The sequence below is a fragment of the Columba livia genome, chromosome 3 (assembly GCF_036013475.1).
Source record: "Columba livia isolate bColLiv1 breed racing homer chromosome 3, bColLiv1.pat.W.v2, whole genome shotgun sequence".
In the NCBI taxonomy this organism is placed as follows: Eukaryota; Metazoa; Chordata; class Aves; order Columbiformes; family Columbidae; genus Columba; species Columba livia.
The window spans coordinates 57223168-57243023 of record NC_088604.1 but is presented as its reverse complement, the minus strand read 5'-3'; the positions used below and the strand labels follow the sequence as shown (position 1 = coordinate 57243023).

At 36.7% G+C, this 19856-nt stretch overlaps 1 protein-coding gene across 11 annotated transcripts in view; it reads right to left on the bottom strand.

The window, feature by feature from the left end:
• Positions 1–19856, bottom strand: part of LAMA2 (laminin subunit alpha 2) — a 356006-nt gene that overhangs the window by 250497 nt on the left and 85653 nt on the right. For all 11 annotated transcript variants that reach the window (XM_065056885.1, XM_065056887.1, XM_065056893.1 and 8 more), the window contains exons 2-3: positions 17082–17252; positions 11641–11753 (exon numbers count right to left, since the gene is read on the bottom strand). In XM_065056885.1, coding sequence (XP_064912957.1) covers positions 11641–11753; positions 17082–17252 — 284 coding nt within the window. The remainder of the gene's footprint in view (positions 1–11640; positions 11754–17081; positions 17253–19856) is intronic.

Sequence of the window (19856 nt, the reverse complement as noted above, 5' to 3'; positions counted from 1 at the left end):
AATCTCAGCTTTCTCCCTCCCCTGTATCTAAGTGCTAGAGAGGCTCAGGTTCCTTTAAGAACATTTTCTTCTTGAGAAAAATAGGTCCTTTATTAATTCCTCTCAACTTTTACTCATGTTTTAAATAAAATACGATTATAACTTGTGTCATTTAAAAAAATAAATAAATAAAAGCACAGTGCACTTTATAAAATGTCAAACTCTAAAGCTTTCAAGTTGTCCAGCTGTTGAATATCTAAGATACATTAAGCCAAATAGAGGGAGCCACTACCTGTAAGTTTCTGGCAATGTCAGCTTTGTTCTTTGTAATTTTCTCTGTTGGTTTTCTCCATTACACACAGTTGTTTGTGAAGGCCTCAAAAAGAATAGCTGCCTTCCACTGACCGTTTTCACTGCTCATCATTGGCCTAGTGTACACCAGAATTGAGGGCTAAAGTTAGTAATTTCTTTTCACAGTGCTTTCAAATAATAGCAGAAAGCAATTTCTTTTCTCTTTATTTCCTAAGGCTAATCACTTCTTTCCATGGAGAGAGTATGGTGAGGAAAGGAAAATTGATGGAAATGCCAATATTCAAACATTTCTTCTTCAAACCTAGACAACAGGAAAGAACAGAAAAGGTGATTCTTCTATTTTGGTGCTAAAACACCGAGAAGAAAATAACAGTCACAGCCATTTTTTAGGCTCCATTTGAAGTTCTACAGTGCATAAATCTTACAACCAAAGCATCTTAAACCTATTCTAAAACTTCTCACCTGCTTCTTAATTCTCATTTCAAGTCATTACATTCTACTTCCATGATGAAAATATTAATTTTACATAGATTAATCTATTTAGTCAGATACAGGAATAGCATATCAGAATCTGTTTTTCCTAGAGAACGCTTACTTTTCTTAGAGAATCGTAGAATGGTTTGGGTTCTAAGGGACCTTTGAAGATGTAGTCCAACTCTTCTGCCTCAGGCAGGGACATCTTGCACTAGAGGCTGACTGTTCGGTAGCTCCCAGGGTCCTCTTTATTATTATTATTACTATTATTATTATTATTATCATTATTATTGGTGTGATATTCTCTTTTCTCAAGTTGCTGGGAACCTCACTGACTGCCGTGACTTCAAATATGATGAAGAGTGGCTTAGCAACTACATCAGCCAATTCCCACAGGGCCCTGGGATATATTTCATTGAAGTTATACAGATTTCCTTTTTGTACAACAAAGAGCAAGTTCATGCTGCACTAATTGTACCAATCTCAAATTAATGATCTTTTTCAATGTTACGGTTTCTGACTTTTCTGCAGAATGCTAAAGCATATATAAACAAATACTAGATTTTTGCCTCACTAAAAAACTATCTGTTGCCCATCTTGTAGAGAGGGATACAAATAAAAATCTAAAATCTATACTGTTAGCATAGAGCATCTTCTGCATTAGCAACATTTAAACCTTTAACATTTCCCTGCTGAAACCTTCACAAGCTTTTCCTTTGGGTTCTCTGGAAAAAGAGATGTTATTCACCATATATAATGTATGATAAGAGACATCATCTTAAGGACCTGGGATTTTTGATTTGATTTTATTTGTAAGCTGTCTCACGTCAACTAAACTTCAGAAATTTCAAAAAACAGACAATGAAAAAATAAAATGTAAAAGAAATGAGATTCTAAATCCGAGTTCTAGATGAAAAAAAGTACATGCATATTCAGTTTTCATTTTAACTTTTAGTTCTCAATACTTTTTAAAATTATCCTGAGAACTGATTTAGATATGGATATGTTGCTGTATAGCATAGCAGGGTATATATGGAATATAAAAAGTGAATTATGAGATGAGTAATTCTATGATTCTATCTCACAACCCCTTTTTACAATCAGAATTTCCTTATGAATAATTAGAAGACATAACAAATCAGGACTCACAACCATGCAAAAGGTTTATCTTCACCATGAAGTTGTATGTTCTGTGTAATAACAGATCAAGTCTCTGTCTTTCCATATTTTGCAGCTGGAGAGATCCACTAAACACCCTTCTTTAAGTTTCTTCAGTCACTTAGTCCACATTAGTCCAAATCAAACAAAAAAAGATACATTAATGACTGTTTTTACTGGCTAAACTACATCACTGGTAAGCAAGTCCCAAAATACTTCCACGGAGTATGTGACCCACTGCACACGGACTTCATGGAGCACAGAGGAAGAGAGAGAATAATTTTGTCACCAATAGATTTGATGAAATGAATATATACACACATTCATTCTTCATTGTTCAGAACAAGGGACAATCTTATGCAGCCCCTAGGCCTATGTAAACATTTACTTTATTACCATTAGTACTTTTTCCTAGGGCAGTGTTAGATCCACCAACAAATCAAGACCATTGCACACATGAGAAAGAACTCCTGGGAACACAGGTTCAGTGGTCTTGATCAAACTCTGACATATTCTGCACATTATTCAGAGTAACAGCATTTTACGCTGTGCCATATACATGTATCTGGATGCTCCTACATCCTGCTAGCTGGCAACAGGCAATTAAAAACTACCTTAAGCACATCTCATCAAACCATTGTATAAATACAGGTGTACAGCTGCAAAGCACTACATGACATTTAAATGACAAGGTACTTTTTTGATATTAGGAGTTGCTCTTACTTCCCTAGATCTTAATTCACACACAAAACCCTACATAAAACAAACTAGTCAACTAATAACCTATCTCTTCACACATATACAGCTGTCCTTCTGTTACCACAGTTTGCATGTGTACTACAGAATCTTGTTGCCCATCTTGCAGCATAGACCTCATGTTTTGACAGAAGCACCATTTCATGACCACCACTGTCAGCTGCAAAACTCATTTTTTCAAGTTAGCTTTTTATTCATCATAAACTATTCAATGACAACATATTTGTTCAGTAAGGACTGCAAAATCTGTTCAAGACTGAAACTCCTATGACCCCATTATTTGTCACACCACCGTTCTCACAGGCTCTGTAACTTTCTTTATAACCAGAATAGTACAAACTGAGAAGAAAACCCGATATTCACGTCAGAACACATCACTCCAGATTCAAAGGTTATAATGGAGTATTTAGGACCTATATCCTGAAACTATTTACCTGAAGGATGGAAAGGTGAATAGTTCTCTTGGTTAAAGCCAAAATTAGAAAAGAAAATGTAGTATGTATATTTATTGTAGTCAACCAGGGAAAACGTAAGGCAAGTAACCTCAGAATTTAAAACTATAAATTCTCAAAACTTTTTTAAATCTTTATCAGCATATATTATGAGCTGAAGCTGAAAGGATTTGTTTACTTAGAAATCTTTCTGACTAATCATGAAGCAATAAAGTTATGGTCTGATTTAGTGGGGAGCATAAAAACACCTGGGCAAAATAAGCCTGTGAAGATTTATTGTTAATACAACTACTCAGCCTAGCTAGCAGCACTTTATATGTTGGGTATTACAACTGGTCATTCAGGATGATAATGGCTTCTTAGCATTTCAGAATACATTGAAGAGTACTCCCTCCATGGATTATTGCACTACTCATGAAAAACTTTCTTTTTTAATGCTGCAGGAAAGTCACCTTGAGTAACTTCATTAACACTTGTTTGCGAGGACCTCAAAAAGCTTAATGCAGCAGACTCGACTGGAGTTACAGCTGGTATAGATGTGCACTCTTGAGCCTTAGCTAAGGAAAAAGGTCATTATTTTTTCTTTAGGCTTTTGTCTGAGTGACATCAATGTGGAAAACTTTATTCTGAGACAAGAACTGAGTGCTGGATCACATCTGTCAACAGTGTGACATTCATTCCGTTCAAGCATATTCTCTCCTTCCCACAAAGAGAAAGCCAGGTGGAAAGCTGCATAACAGTATACTTGCTAATAGTGTATAAAGTAGGTAGTTCTTAAAAATATTCACTGTGATGTCAAAATATTTACTATAGGTCTGCCTGCTTTCACAATTGCTAATAGTTATGTTTCCTAGGTATGTTTGCTAGAAATCCTCACTAGTTTATTTTTTGTGTGGTTCTTGTTTCTGGTTTTCTTCTTTGTCTTTTTTTTCCAATCATTTCATTGTAAACTAACTTAACATCCAACAGTTTTGCTTGGTTAAAAATAATATCAGAAGGTCAAAGCATGCTTTGTTTCATCCTATAGATATCAGTCAATTGTGAAACTAAAGAAATGAAGGGAATTACTAAAATGTTCAAATTCAAGTCTATGAAGGTAACAAAAATGAAATTTAAAAAAAAACCCACAAAACCACTAAAAATATTATAACTAACACCCAATTATTACAATATTATAACTAACACCCAACTATTATACCTGTGTAAAAATTGGCTGAGCACTTTAATAAAACAGAACAGATCTCTTTTTTTTTTTTTTTTAATATATATTAGTTCCACAGTCTCATTTTCATGGTTTTAATTGCATCTGCTTTGAGCTGTCACTTTAACAGTTCGTTACCACTTAGTTATAACTGAGACAGAGAACTGGACTTAGGATTATTTTTTTTTGAGAGAGAGATAATTAATGGTTTGAATTCTCAAATGTTTACATTACTTCAAAACAGAATCATTCATGTGCAAGAAACAGTAAAAACAAATAATCAGGATGACAGCTCTATGTTGCAGGCATGGACTGCAGCTCATAGATCAGTATTTTATACTTGGAAGTTTTACAATGAGTTGAAGCCAACGCAGAGCACCAGCTGCTCTAGAGAGAGGCGGAACTGTTTTCCCCACCACCCCCAGAAATATGTTCCTGCCCCCTCCTCCACACTGGCATTAAAATCCCATGCAGCAAGCCAAATTAGAAAATTGATCTGGCAGCAACCTAACCCCCCAAAAACAAGAGAAGGCTCAGTTTTCGATATCAAGGTACTGATTTGGTTCAATACACGACACCACAAGTGCTGGTGCAGGGGAGTGCAGGGGAGACTGGAATGTCTCCCTTCAGCCAGTTTGGAAAGGGGGATGCAATGGCAGGGAACAGCGATCATGGGACTGCAGCATTACAGCCTGAACAGACTTTGCTTCTGTTCACATTTCTCTCTTTGGACAAATATTTTTGAAGATGGACAAAACAGACTGGCATTTGTTGGTGAAAAGCCTCAGTTTGGATTAATTTTCATTTCTGTTAAATTACTTTCCGGTTTGAGGATAAAGAGAAGCTTTAAGCTTTACCTTTACAGAAACTGTTTTGAATGTGTCTCAGACAGCTGAAGCACATAATTGTTAGTAAAAGAGAAAAAGAAAATATTAAATGAAAATCTAAGCAAAACATTTGGACATATATACAACTTTAACATATGAAGACCAACTGGCACTTAATTTTACTAATCTGGTTCTCATATCCCAAGGCTAAACAGTGACATTAATCTTCTCTTTATTCCTTTATCCATTTTGATATTTGATATCAGAAGTTATTCAATAGAAAGTTAGCTATACTTCTTTTTTTTTCCACTGGAAAATGTATCTGATATTCCAGAACAGAAAAAACATACAGCAAACATCTGCTAATGATATACTTAGTTCCTATACCACTGTGCAGATAATTTATGAAACCTATTTTAACATGGCTATATATTCTGATTCCTTATCCACTGTATGGTGAACTATTATGAGATAAAATTAAAAACTATAAATCTATATTAAAAAAGCAGTGTTGCTGTGAAATACATTGTACAATTTACCTTGCATTTCACTGTGTCTGTATGAGTGACTTCAGTCAATCCCTAAAGGATTAGTTTAACTAGATCTAATTATAGGGTTTAGCTGTAATGAGAAAGACCCACACAACAGGTTCCACTAGTTTTTTGAAACCAGACAACAGGGAGAGGGTTCCAGAATCCAAAAATCACACAACAACTTCTAAATTGCCAAGATTCAAAAACCTATTTCTTTCTTCTTTAAGAAGAAAATAAATTGAACACGGATGCAGACTGAGTAAATTCATGGTCTCTGCCACTTAATTTGCAATATGACACAGTTCCTAGATTGTATGTTTTCAGACTAGCTTTGGAAGGGACAGTGAAACAACATCTCATTTACTAGAAACATGAAGAAATGGCTAGTCAGAAAGGACAGCTTTACTTTTGAGATTACACAGGTATTTCAAGCCAAACATTCCTATAGCAATCTTCTTGTAACCTCCTCAGTCAAACACCAGAAGGAAAAGGGAAGAAGACTGAAAAACGGGCAGAGGAGTGAAGATGGAAATAGGAATTTAATTGCTCTTATAACCTTTAATTAAAACCAGCCATTCTTTAAATTAATCATATCAGGAACAAGTATTGTGTCTCAGTCTGGCCACACACCTGGGCAACACCTTCAACAGGGTTCTGCAAGACAGTACTTGTCACGCTTGCCTCAAGTCATCCTTGGCTAACAGACACGTGAATTCTGCTGCTGTGTAACTCTCTGAAAGAGAATAGCAATCCCCCAAGGGATCTGGTTAATGTTGTGCGTCAAGGGAACTGACAGCTGAAAATACTGTTTTCTTCCAACAGCTATCAACACAGCACTGTCACACTGGCAAAGTTAAGGAGCAAATTACAAGCAAGGTGCCACAAGCAAGGGGTCTTCACAGGATGTTTATCCTCTTATTATACCTCCTTTGTCCTCCCACAAAGGTCAGGAATATTGCACTAAGACATGGGAGACTACCATCATTCTGGTGTAGCATCTGATAGGCTTAACATAAAATCTGGACTCTGTTCAGACACAGAGGTTACAAGGGCACATCCACGTCAGCTTTTTAGCTCAGATAAGAACCATGCTTTTGAGGTGAATCTCCCAGCTGTTCCAGTTTAACCTGCTTTGGTTCACACCATTAATATATCATGGATCTCGCACACTGGATTCCTTTCAGATAAGAACTAAGCCAGGAGAACGTGTTTAGACATACCTGATTCATTTTAGCTGCTAATGGACATTCAGCCCATGGTCCAGAATAGAGCTTGTCTGAAGTAAATTTCCTGACAAGTGAGCTGGGTCCTCAGCACCAAATAAACACAAGTCCTCTCCTAAGGCCATCCCCAATCTCTGATACTGTGACACACTCTTTGTTAATGTAGGAAAAATTGAAATAGCAATATTCAGGTTTTTTTCCTCAGTTGGTTGCCAAGTTTATTCAAACGTTCAAATTATAGGTGACATTTCACATTATGTATAGTAGTCCTCAGCATAGCAGCAAATGTATAAATGCATCGTGTATTGTATGCAGCCCAAAATTCAAGCTTTAAAATAAACTCATTAAAATAAACCGATAATTATAAAGCTCAGGAAAGAAATAATGAATCACAGTCCACACTGTGCATGTGGTATCTGTAACTCAGCTGTGAAGTATTACTTTCAGAAAGGTATTATATGCTATTTCTGATGCTTGTAGCTGTCCTACCTATAACAGCAAAGAGTGAAGATGTACTTTCCATAGGACCCTTCCTCCCTAATGACTTTTTCTTCAGTTTGGTGCATGTACAGATTCTGTTTCCCTTCATTGACAGGAGGATTTTTTTTCCTCCCTTTAAGTTCATACAATAGACTACCACACTGAGCTTTTACAACACCAGTCTGAGTCCTATCCTGTTATTTTCCTGTCCCAGCCTGAATCTCTCTATTCATCTTATCACAGTTTCCTAGTTCTCTCATGTCTGTCTTTTGCCACAGAGTCACTTCGTTGTACAGTCTTGTGTAGAGAAAGCAAAAGCAATCATTCAGTTTTGTGACTTCTTTCCTCTTCCTAGCATTATTCTTGTTAAGGATACGTGATACATGTTTGTAACCATGCACACGTGCATTTGTGTGTATTTCTGCTCATGGGTATTAAAGTGCATCAGATAACAAAAAAATCTTTCAAAACCAGATCAGAATCCTCCATTAAAATTAATTTGGACCATACAGAGCTATAAAATAATGAATAATTGTTGTCTGCTTTTCATAAATGCTTTTCAAATTTTTTCTGATCAAGTCAAGCATTCTTCTCCTACTTCCAGTTATTCACTTCTCTGTGTAGTTTCAGAAATGCCATTCCCTAAAATATAACATGTGCCACTCAAACAGTGAAGTCCATGAGTCTGAAAACTTAGATTCTAAAATGTACTGAAATACACTTCAGGAGGAGTGAGACTGCAGTGATATCTACATGGTGTCATAACACAATTTTTAGACTCCATCTTCCCGTCCTAGAGAGGAAAGCAGGGGACAGGATGAAAAGACAAGATGAAAGAGCTGGACACTATCAGGGCTTAAGGAACTTAAACCTGATGAACTGCAATTGCTTTAAAGAGAAATCAATTATGAGTTGCACCTTATGAGATCTTAGGAAGCTCTGAGGAGTGTCAACTACCTCTTATTTCATCAGAAATGTATGCCTGAAAAGGATTACCTGGACACTGAACTGATCCTTCACAAACCTCAGGCAATTAAGGTCTACTTATTAAGTCCAGAATTTTCTTCCAAAACATTAACCCTGGATCCACCCGAGCTCCACATATCTGTAAGTCACATAAAATATTCCAGCACCATTAAAAAAAATATATATAGTGTATAGTAAAAAAAAAAAAAATATATATAGTGTATAGTAAAAAAAAAACCAAAACCCACATAAATATGGTCCCGGAACAAGCATCTTCACAATATCAAGGGTATTGTCAAAGTCTTGTTCCCCACAACGGCATGGAATTTGTTAATAAAAGTGTCCTGATGTGTGCAGAAATCAGGAATAGATGGGCTGACTACCTCCATCTGCCAACTGTTCTTCCTGTGTAGTTGCCAATTCTCCTTAAAGATACTGTACTAATCTTCCACATCACTGTGAAATTAAACCAATTGAGGATTTGGGATAGCATGAGTACAAGGAATATGTTCTCCCTGAAAGTCTAAGCCTTTCTGTTTTGCCAGTTCCCTTCTCAGCACTTCTTGAAGAGAAGGCTTATATTCTGTCCTGCTAAACATTGCACTCCCTGGCCCTGAATTACTTCTGTTACACCTGAACTGCCCACCACCATTAAAGCAAAACCCACAGACCTTACACAATCAGCAGCAGTAAGAAATGCACAAGAGCAGACAGCTTCTCTTGGGAATTTGTGAGTGATTCGTAGACACAACCACCTAGCACACCAATGAACCCACTTGCCAAACTCAGATTTGCAGTTCTGCTTTCAGCAGCTCAACCTCTCATTTTAACCTCCATTTAAATTCATGTGAGCAACTCCCTAGTAGATCTACATTCATACTTTTACCTCCTATGCCCTTACTGCATGAAAAGCACTGTAAAAAATAATTTCACATGTACAGCTGTGAATGATGTTCTATAATATTCTGGTGAAATAGATAAGATGGTGATTGCAAAAACAGCTAAAAAGCCTAGAAAAGTGAAGGGTTAAGAGCAAATTAGCAAAGATGCTCAGAACCAGATTTCAAGTCATAGATCCAGATTACAAGTAATATTTTTACAATAGATGGGGTACAAATTTCAAATGTATTTCAATGAATTAGAAACCTAGTTTCCATTCTTGATAAAAGCTCTTTATAAGTATTATAGTAAATCTCAAGTGTTGGGAGAAAATATTTTTAAAATTGGATTTTTCCTAACCTGCCTGATCATATTTTGTCTCCTTCTGCAGTTAAATATTTTTTACTTTTTCAATTTATTAGTTATTGCTAACTAGTATACACCATTATGGCTACGCTGCACAAAAAATAAATAATTAAAAAAAAATGGAACTGTCCCAGAAGGCATCATATAAATGGAGAAATTGTAATTATTTTTCTTATTTTTTTCATGAAATTAGGATTCATAAAAGCATTCTATATTCTATCATAATTACCAGTAACATAAAAACTAATGCATTCCTGCAATTTTCAATCCATTATTTATAGATTTGTCATTTGTTATTTCTATCTCACAAAAAGAAGTTAAGCATTTTTATACTTAAAGCAAGAATCCATCAACACAAATGCAGCAATTACTGAATCTCCTATAAGCCAAAGGTAAATAATAGCATTTCTTTTAAATGAGATCTCAAAGATATCTGGTGACATTTGTCATTTATAGTGACTACCACACCTGACACTAGCTGGAAGAGAAGTTTTGTATTTTAGTGACTACTTTAATAAAGCCTACAATGCTGTGTCTACAAAATACCCAAATAACCAAACAAAAACTCCCAATACTCCTCAAAATCAAAACAACTCTTATTTCTTACTGAGCAGTCTAAAAGCCATGCAAATTGCAACAGACCTTTTACTAAATTGGGGGGAACAAAGCTGTTTTCCTGTTCATGTAAGGTGGTGAGTAAACGGTGTGCATTCCTAAGTACATGGGTTACTCAGGCCATAAAGAGCATGCCAGGCAGCATTAGTGACACCGGGTCTTATCCCACCTCTACGGCATCCATGGAAACCTCAACAGTGCTCCTATTCCAGCCAATACAACTGAATGGGCTTGAGAGAAGGTATCAGCTTTAGTACTGCAAAAGGACCACCCAGCTTTCTTTGAACAACAAGCAAATGAATATGGGAAAGAAAAAGGCTCATACTTGAGCCTTGTCTCATTTTAAAAAAGCAACAACAAAAAAAACCCAAACCCACACAACACACAGTGCAGTATTGTCAGACCGCTGCAAACTGGCACACAAAGAAGCCTTTTAAATACTTTAAAATAACCCATACTGTTTCTTCAATATAGTCACTGACCCTCTAGTTGCTAACTTTTAGCATATTAGAAAACCCAAAACTTTTGGAATTGCACGGATTTGCTTGTTTCCTATGACAACCTAGATCTTCATATGGCAGGAAAAAACATCAGAAGTTGTAACTCCCTAGTTTAACAGACCTGACCTAAACAACCACAGAAAGTAAAATCACCAGGGTGATGAAAAACAAGGATGGTAATTTAGTTTTAATACCTGAGAGCTACTCACATGTTAACAGATTGTAGCCAACAAGAGGCACAATACCTTGTTGTAAAGGCAAACCAGTTAATAAGTCTGAAAACTTTAAAGACATTTAAAAAATCCCTGAACTTTTTAATGCACAGGAGCTTACATTCAAACTTCCACAAGAAGGTTTAGCTCTACTGAATAAAAGAGAAATGCACTAACAAGAGGCTATTTATTTAAGGACCTCGTTAGCCAAATTCCCCGTTTACCCAGGCTGCCCCCAAAATAACTCATCACATGTGCATGTATCCCTAGCACAGCTGAACTATTTTTAAGGTATTTTAAAGATTTTTTGTGTATTTAGGTGCATAGTACTATATTACTGAAAAAAGAAAGAACAGTATTCTGAACATAAACTTTTATTCATATTGATTTTTCCCCGAAATGATCTTTTAATTGTCTTTAAAGAGACAAACCAGAAGTTATTGTGAAAAAATGCTGAAAATGTTATGTTTAATATAATTGTAAACATGATTTCATAAAAATATATATGAAATATTTTTTTTTAATTTGGTACATTATGTTACAATGAATGAGTTGATCAGAATTGTCCATATAAGCAACAGAAAGTTATAGGAGAAGCTGAGTGTGTCTTCATAATGTGAAAGCAACATAGAGCAAAGAAAAATAATCCAGGTGATCTGTCATGCAAGAAAGACAGACTTTGCAGTCACAGACAAACAGAAATCTACCTGTTGGAGGTCCAAAGTAATGGTCACATAATGATACTCAATTCCGTTCTGGATGCTAGGGCTTTGCCACCAAGTGTTCTTGCCATCAATTGCATTTGTTATTGGATGTCGTTCTGTTAGAACAGCAGAAATACATAAATATATTTTAAAATTATTAGGCAATTTAAATTATTTTAGATTTTAAAATCTAGATTTTAATACAATTACAGAACTAGTGAGGCAGTACTTCAAAATAAAGAACAAGGAATTAATTTTTCTTTTACCCTTGGGGCACAGTCATGCTTATTATTACTGTAATACTCATTTAATATTAGTTGTTTGGTTTTGGTTAGGATCACAAGAAGGTGATTCCAAACACCTGAATGCACGTGGAGGGTCTCTTGATACTACAGAAATGTAGGCTTCTAGATCAAGTGAACATTTCCTGCAGTCTTCTGAAGTTTCAAGTACTGTAATGTCTTTAAATGTTGCAATAGAAACAACAAATCAGGAACCAGACATATGGTTTGCAAGGAAAGCAGAGATTAAAGTTATACTGGTACTTGCATTTCTAAGACATTTTAGGCACACATGGAAATAATTCAGAAATCATTAAAGAGGAAATTATTCAGAAATCATTACAGAATATAATTTTAAACTGGAAAATTGTCTGACTCACATATAGGCATATGAAGAAGGTTTGCTTGGTTATAATCCACCTCAAATTCCATGACTGATTACTTTTCATGTCTGTATTTACTCTGCTGCAGTGTCCCAAATGAATCCCAAATAACAGAGAAAAGAATTTATTTACAGAGTTGAATTCTTCCCAGAATTTGAGATTTTCTAAATTATTAAAGTTTGCTTACACACTATTTTAATGTTATTTAGATTGAGAAAAACCACACTCAACATTTCCAGTTACTTTTTGTGGTCAGTGAGTGTGTCTATCCTATACAAAATGGAGAATAAGGTAACCTCAATTTTAAAAGGTACAAGGATGCATATTCTAAGTCCCTAATTGCCTACAGGTTGTACATTATGGGAAAAATAACCCAAAGGAAATTCAAATACAGTAGGTTTCTTCCATGTGAGTTCTGTCTGCAAGAACATAACAAGATAAGAGAAATCCTACCCCTCTCATTAAGGATGCCTTTCTAAATTGACGGGTTTTCTTGATATGAAACTGGAATATGCTTCACTAGTAGCTAGTCCTAGAATTACAAATAATTAATTCATGAACTGATTCATTTACTTGTTATTTTAATTATTACTTAAACCGACCAGCCAGATTGATAGTCTTTGTGGCTGTTTTTTTGCTACATCAGCCACCTGTGGAGGACAGGAGTCCTAGCTCATTAAGGAAATCCGGAATGTCTGAACATATTTAAAGATACAATTAAAGTGCTTTGTGGGTGTGAGGGAAGGCATAAATCCTCAAAATTGAAAATGCCAAAAATTTCATTTAAATAACAAATTATTCAGTGGCACTAGTAGGCACCAACATTTGCAAGATAGAATACTGGTGCTGCAAGGGATGTTATTATTAGCTTTGTCTTTATACTGAAGAGAAAAGCAAAACACACCCGTGCTTTATATGTCGTCAGTTCCCCCAGCTCTGATCATTTTCACAACCCTTGGCTTTCAATGAGTGCCAGCAAAAATCACCTATAAAACAAACTCAGAGCTCCTCAGTGACTCTGACAGAAGCTGTCTAATTGGAATATTTGATGTAAGTCTCTTCGGGTGAAATTGATAAAAAAGGTAAATCATGAGAAGGAGAGTTGAGAGATGAACCAACAATTAACTGTAATCACCATTATGAAAGTTTAATCATAATTCATTTGAAAACACTGATTAATTGCTGGTATGTTTTGCCTATTTAAAAGGTAAGGGAAAATAATACAATATTTGTAAAAAGGACCGGATAGCAAATGCAGTTCAAGGACCGATCTCCCTGATAGATGGCAAGGAGGAGAACTTACAGAGTGAGCCCATCAAACTGTGCTCTGTAATTTGGGCTCACATGTGATTAACCAGGGAATTTGTGTTCATTTCCTACTACAGTAATTAAGGGGAGGCACTCCAGACTTGCACATTCCAGGGGGATCATTTAAAGTCTGGTTACATTACATGGTTCTTCTATTAATGAGCCATCTCTGTTTAAATAAGTCACTTCCTTCTGCCAAATGAACATTTAAAAACCTTAAAATGAGATGTGGTTGGCAACAAAAGACCAGACATTATGAAGCCGGGCAGATTCAAGTTTTTAAGAGAGTAGGAGTGAGGGGAAACACAGATATAAATCATTCAGATGGGGTTTATATGTATATATAGATACACACATATGTGTGTCTCTGTATATATACATACATTAGAGTACACTATCTGATAGTATAGGCAGGACATGGGAACAAAGCAATCCAGTTCCGGTTTAGGTTTGTTTTTTGAATTAAACAAACTTGATATAGAAAATAAAGTCATATGATGTGCATGCATCTCTAAACACCCATCTATAAAGAAGGGAAAGAATCTATTGTGCAGTGTTTCTGCCAGTTGGAATGGTTCCAAAAACCCCTGCGATCTTCTCTGAGTGAGACACACTAATATAATATAACATATTGCTACAAAATCATATGACCTTTCCTTAGAAGGCAGCATTTACTACAATTAAAGAAGATATAGAAACTTGAAAAACTATATTGGGAAAAAAATAGGTTACAACTGTGTTCAGACAAATGAAGTAGTTTGTACTGGGGCAATTACAATTAGCTTCACAAATACAAGGTGAGGAGCAAATGGCTGTGTAAACATTTAGCAGGAAAGTATCTGGGGATTATAATGGACAGCTAGCTATATATCTCTCAGTGGTGTCACACCATTAAAAAGGGGAAATATCTAAGTAAAAATATGTAAATAGGAATATATTCTGCTCATTCTGAAGTAAACTTGCATCTCTATGCAGTGCTGGTAGAAGCGCAAGTGAATTTTAATAAAGATGAAAACCTCTAGAGAGAATTCAGAGAACTGCAATTTGCACAGTTAGAGTTCGAGAAAATACAACCTATGAGGAGAATGAAGGAAAAGAGATAGTTGAGTGTAGAAACCAGATAGAGGAATACCATCAACCCTCAATAAGTAAAATACTTCTGTAAATAAAAAGGGCATAATCCATTCCCTGTATTGACTGAAGTTAGGGAAAATGTAACATGAATTTCTGCAAGGAAAATGCAGATTAGCTATTAGAAAAAGACTTTGGAGTGAGTGATCACTCTATGAAGGGTGGCCCTGGAAGGAAATTTCTAAAGAGAAGCTAAACAAGTTTCTGTCTGAAAAGCTACATAGACAGCTCAGCTAGAACCAGCAGATAGATTAAATGTTTGTTGTTTTTTTTTTCCTATGGCTTTAAGCTTAAATGTGCTGTGTCATGAGGTGTGAATATATCTGAGCTAGATTTTAGGGGGAAACAACTGGAAAAAAAGAGCAATTCCCTCCATGCCTCTGCTTCTTCCAAAATTTTATGTACTGCATTAAAAGCTGTCTTAAGTGTATCAACACCCTTTACTATCTACAGTGTCAATATACTCACAAAAATTTAACAACATTAATGCTATTCATGTTTTTCATTGCAAGTTCACACAGATTAAAACTTGTATGACTTGACTAAGACATTTTCTTAGTTTTAATCTTCCCAACCATATAGAAATATGAATCTCTGGAAGCAAATGATAACAAATTTATACTCAAAAACTGATTTTGCTTCTGGGAAGTCTTTAAGAAAGCAGTGTTAGCAAAGGTCAATTTTAATATGAAAAAATAAACAATCAAACTAAGCAGTGCTCCATTATCTTATACTACTTATGCTGGCTCAGTTAAACTGAATTAACATCAAACAAAGAAGAAAATATCCCAGAATACAATAAAATAAAACTGGAGTTGGCCCTCAACTGAAATTTCAGATGTTGCTTCTCGTGGTGGGTTAACCTTGGCTGGATGCCAGGTGCCCACCAAAGCCACTCTATTGCTCCCCTCCTCAGCTGGATAGAGGAGAGAAAATATAACAGAAGTCTCATGGGTTGGGATAAGGACAGAGAGAGATTATTCACCAATTACTATTACAGGCAAAACAGACTAGATTTGGGGTAATTAGCTGAATTTATTGCCAATCAAAATCAGAGTAGGGTGGTGAGAAATAAAAACCAAACCTTTTAACATCTTCCTCCTACCCCTTCTTTCTTCCTGGGTTCAACTTCATTCCCTGATTCTCTACCTCCATCCGCAAGCAGCACAGGGGAACAGGGAATGGGGTTTGTTGTCAGGTCATCACACATTGTCTCTGCTTCTCCTTCCTCCTCAGAGAGAGGACTCCTCACACTCTTTCCCTGCTCCAGCTGGGGTCCCTCCCACAAGAGACAGTTCTCCATGAACTTCTCTAATGTGAGTCTTTCCCACGGGCTGCAGTTCTTCACAAACAGCTCCAGCGTGGGTCCCTTCCACAGGGTGCAGTCCTTCAGGAACAGACTGCTCCAGCGTGCATCACCCACAGAATCACAAGTCCTGCCAGCAAACCTGCTCCAGACTGGGCTCCTCTCTCCATGGGGCCACATTTCCTGCCAGGAGCCTGCTCCAACATGGGATCTCCACAGCATCACACCCGTCTTTGGGCACCCACCTGCTCCAGTGTGGGGTCCTCCCTGGGCTGCAGGTGGATCTCTGCTCCCCCATGGACCTCCATGGACTGCAGAGGGACAGCCGGTGTCACCGTGGGCTGCAGGGGAATCTCTGCTCTGACACCTGCAGCACCTCCTGCCCTCCTTCTTTACTGACCTTGGAGTCTGCAAAGTTGTTTCTCTTACATATTCTCACTCCTTTCTTCTGGCTGCTGGTGGTGGTGCACAATTTCCCCCCAGCTTCCTAACTATGTTATCCCAGAGGTATCACTGATGGTGCTACCACTGTCGCTGATGGGCTCGGCCTTGGCCAGCAGTAGGTCTATCTTTGTCACTGACTCTATTGGACATGAGGGAAGCTTCTAGCAGCTCCTCACAGAAGGCACCCCTGTAGCCCTCCCACTACCAAAACCTTGCCATGCAAACCCAATACACTTAGATTGTCCAAAATGTTCACATTCTACATGTAAATATGCAGGTAAAAGTCATCTGGTTTTCATTCATGATCAGTATATATCAAGGGAATACAACAACAGCTGTACATAATTAATTTTCCTAAAGCTGAATTTAGGTGCTCCACTTCAATCTGAGTTAGAAAATTCAGTTTGAGGAGTACACAAAACAGATACAGATCTTGAAATATCAATGGAAGAGATAGGTAACCTCATTTAAGAAGAGACAGACATTTCATAGTAATTGGGCCAGTGATCTACCGTTTTGTTTGTTGAGTATCTACAACATTTGGAAAAAAAAAATCTTTTTAAAGGAACAAATTGAAAGTGGCAAACGTACGATGTGCAACCCTGCTCCTTTGATCACAAATACGGCACTGAGGGTTCCTTGCAGGCTGTCCAGGCACATGTTCAACAAGTTTGCAGTACATTTCCCGACCCTTTTCTCCACAGGTAGCATTGGTTGTGATGAGAGCATTAGTAGCCAGGTTCAGCACTGCAGGAAACAAACCTGGAAAAAAAAATAAAATCATAAACGAAAGCAACAAAGGTAAAAGCAAGGTGAATTTATCAGGACAATCATAAATGAACATAACACCTGTTACAGCATTGAAACAAAGGCTATGTTTCTAACAACTATGGAAGTAATGAAGCACAGAAAAGCACCAGCAACTCTGGGTTTGAATCTAGAATTTAGACATCAGAATAAAGCCATTATACTGACAGCTTCCTCTTCGTTCCCTTCTAAAATTGTAATTGGTATGCTCCAGCTATATTTTGAGCAACAGCAGGACACCAAAGGAGAAACATACAAAGCTTTTTTTTTTCATAATCAAATCTTATTTTCCTTCCCCACTAGACACTGAAATATTGTATGAAAATTACATATGAAAACTCTTAATTATTCTTCTTTTCTGCTTACATCTCCATAGGAAAGCTTTTCTTTCACAGACCGCATCACTTGTATTACGCTATATTACTTTTCTGCTTATGACCTCATAGTCACCCTTGTCATCAGAGGAGCTGAGTAATTCATGAAGGAACATTAACATCATCTGCAATGTGTAGCTTCCCTTTCCTTGAGAAGATAATATATACAAAATTATATCTCTTAGGGCAGTACTGTTAGCCTTTTCATGTGCACGCGCTGAGTGATATGATATATTCTAGTTCTCATTCAGCACAGCACTTAAGCACATGTTTGAGTGCTCTGCTGAACCGAGTTCTATGTAGCAGTAAGCTATAAAGATTACAAACCATATGAAGAAAAATCATTTAGCTGGGTTACTCTCCTTCCCACTAAATACTGATCAAAACCTTTGAGACATGGTAAAATTGAGCCATGGAGACAAAGTGATATGATATGTTGAATGTATACGTTAGTCCCTCACATTAAATCAATCAGTTTTGCATCCTCAAAAGTGTAATTTGCCATGGCTGCAAGTGAAACTAAACCAACAAAAAAATCTGAGATATGGATTGGAATCAGCTTCAGATTTATTTGATGACAACTCCCACCGGCCCCATATCCACCCTACTGCAAATCAGTCAGCTTCTAACCCTATTGCATTATTATAACCTTAAAATAAGGCTTTAATCAAAACTGAATCTGCAATTATTGTATGCTGATAAAGCTTCATTTGTAAAGAATTTTCTTTTCCTTCTCCACAGCTGGACAACACTATTCAACTGATTCCTTTCAGTCCTTCAACTCCAGTCTCTTGCTTGTCTTTCAATTAACCTGCTTGCTATTTAATTACCATGCTTGGGTGGTCATGGTACAGCTGCCCTCTGACATTGTGAGTTAGGGACTCTCATGCTTACTTTAAAATCACGTTAAACATGGTGCTTGAGCATGGCAACCCATTAGTTACTAATCTATCCAATTTGTACAGTCAATCAATAGTTGAGATTTTATTGATTGTGTAGCTTGCTGCTTCTGTATCGATTACAGCTAATTTTCATCCTGTTTTAAAATCTATACAGTTGCTCTTGTATTTTTATTCAATGTATTCAGTGATATTTGCTGCCTTCTACAATGGCGGTACCTGGTAAGAATCTATGTAAGCATTAACAGAGTAGATGAATTAATAGCTGTGGAACTTCCTATGTTGACTTACAGCCTCATTATTCCCTTTTTAGTCTTTACAAAGTTAATAGTGTAAAAGTTAGTTATCATTTAGTCTTAACAAAGAATCTGACATTTGGTTTGGAGTTAAGTATTTTATTCCCTCAAAAGTGAACTTCATAAAAAGGATAGAATGATCCTATATGCAAGGAATTGCAGTAGATGGCATCAGGAGAATAAATCCTTCAAAAGCCAGTGGAACAGCTGAAAAAGAGCAGGCAAAAAGCCTCCAGAGTCGCACGGTTATAAAAATACTACATATGTCTATACACAAATTGCACCATTGTTCTAAATTTTAAATCAAGTTTTAAATGGAAGAAGCATTAAGTAAACGAAGAGTACTTAAGGAACTAATGAATTAGAATGCTGTGTAACCATATCTAAGTGTTCCTGCTCTGGCAGGGGGATTGGACTAGATGATCTTTCAAGGTCCCTTCCAATCCCAAAGATTCACTCTCAGGTAACCTCTTTTATGTACAGTGCAGCTTAGGGTAAAACTGCCACAAAACCTTGCCCATAACCAGTACAAACACAGGCACCGAAACCAGTACTGGGTGTTTAACTGAAAAGATCACATCAAGATCCAGATCCTCAGAGAGAAGTACAACACATCACATTCCCTGCGGGCTCATGGGCACGTATTCGTCAGGTAGAGAGCAAGAGAAGCACAAAGTGCTCCCACACTGCACCCAGTACTTAGTGTTTCATATTAATTCATTCTCCAGCCCTGGAATTTTTAACAAGTTAAAAATTGCAATTAACAACTACATATTTGAACTTTTTTTTACTTTTTTTTTTTTTTTTTTTTTTTCTGTGAGGAGCAGGTAACTGACTTGATGATCCTTATGGATCCCTTCCAATTGGAGATATTCTATGATCCTATGATGCTGCTTTGTGTAGCCCAAAATAAGGCTTTGCTTTTAAAGAACATTTGATGTTGAAGCCTGATGGAATGGAGGAAGTAGTACTATTCATATTGCTTTCTAG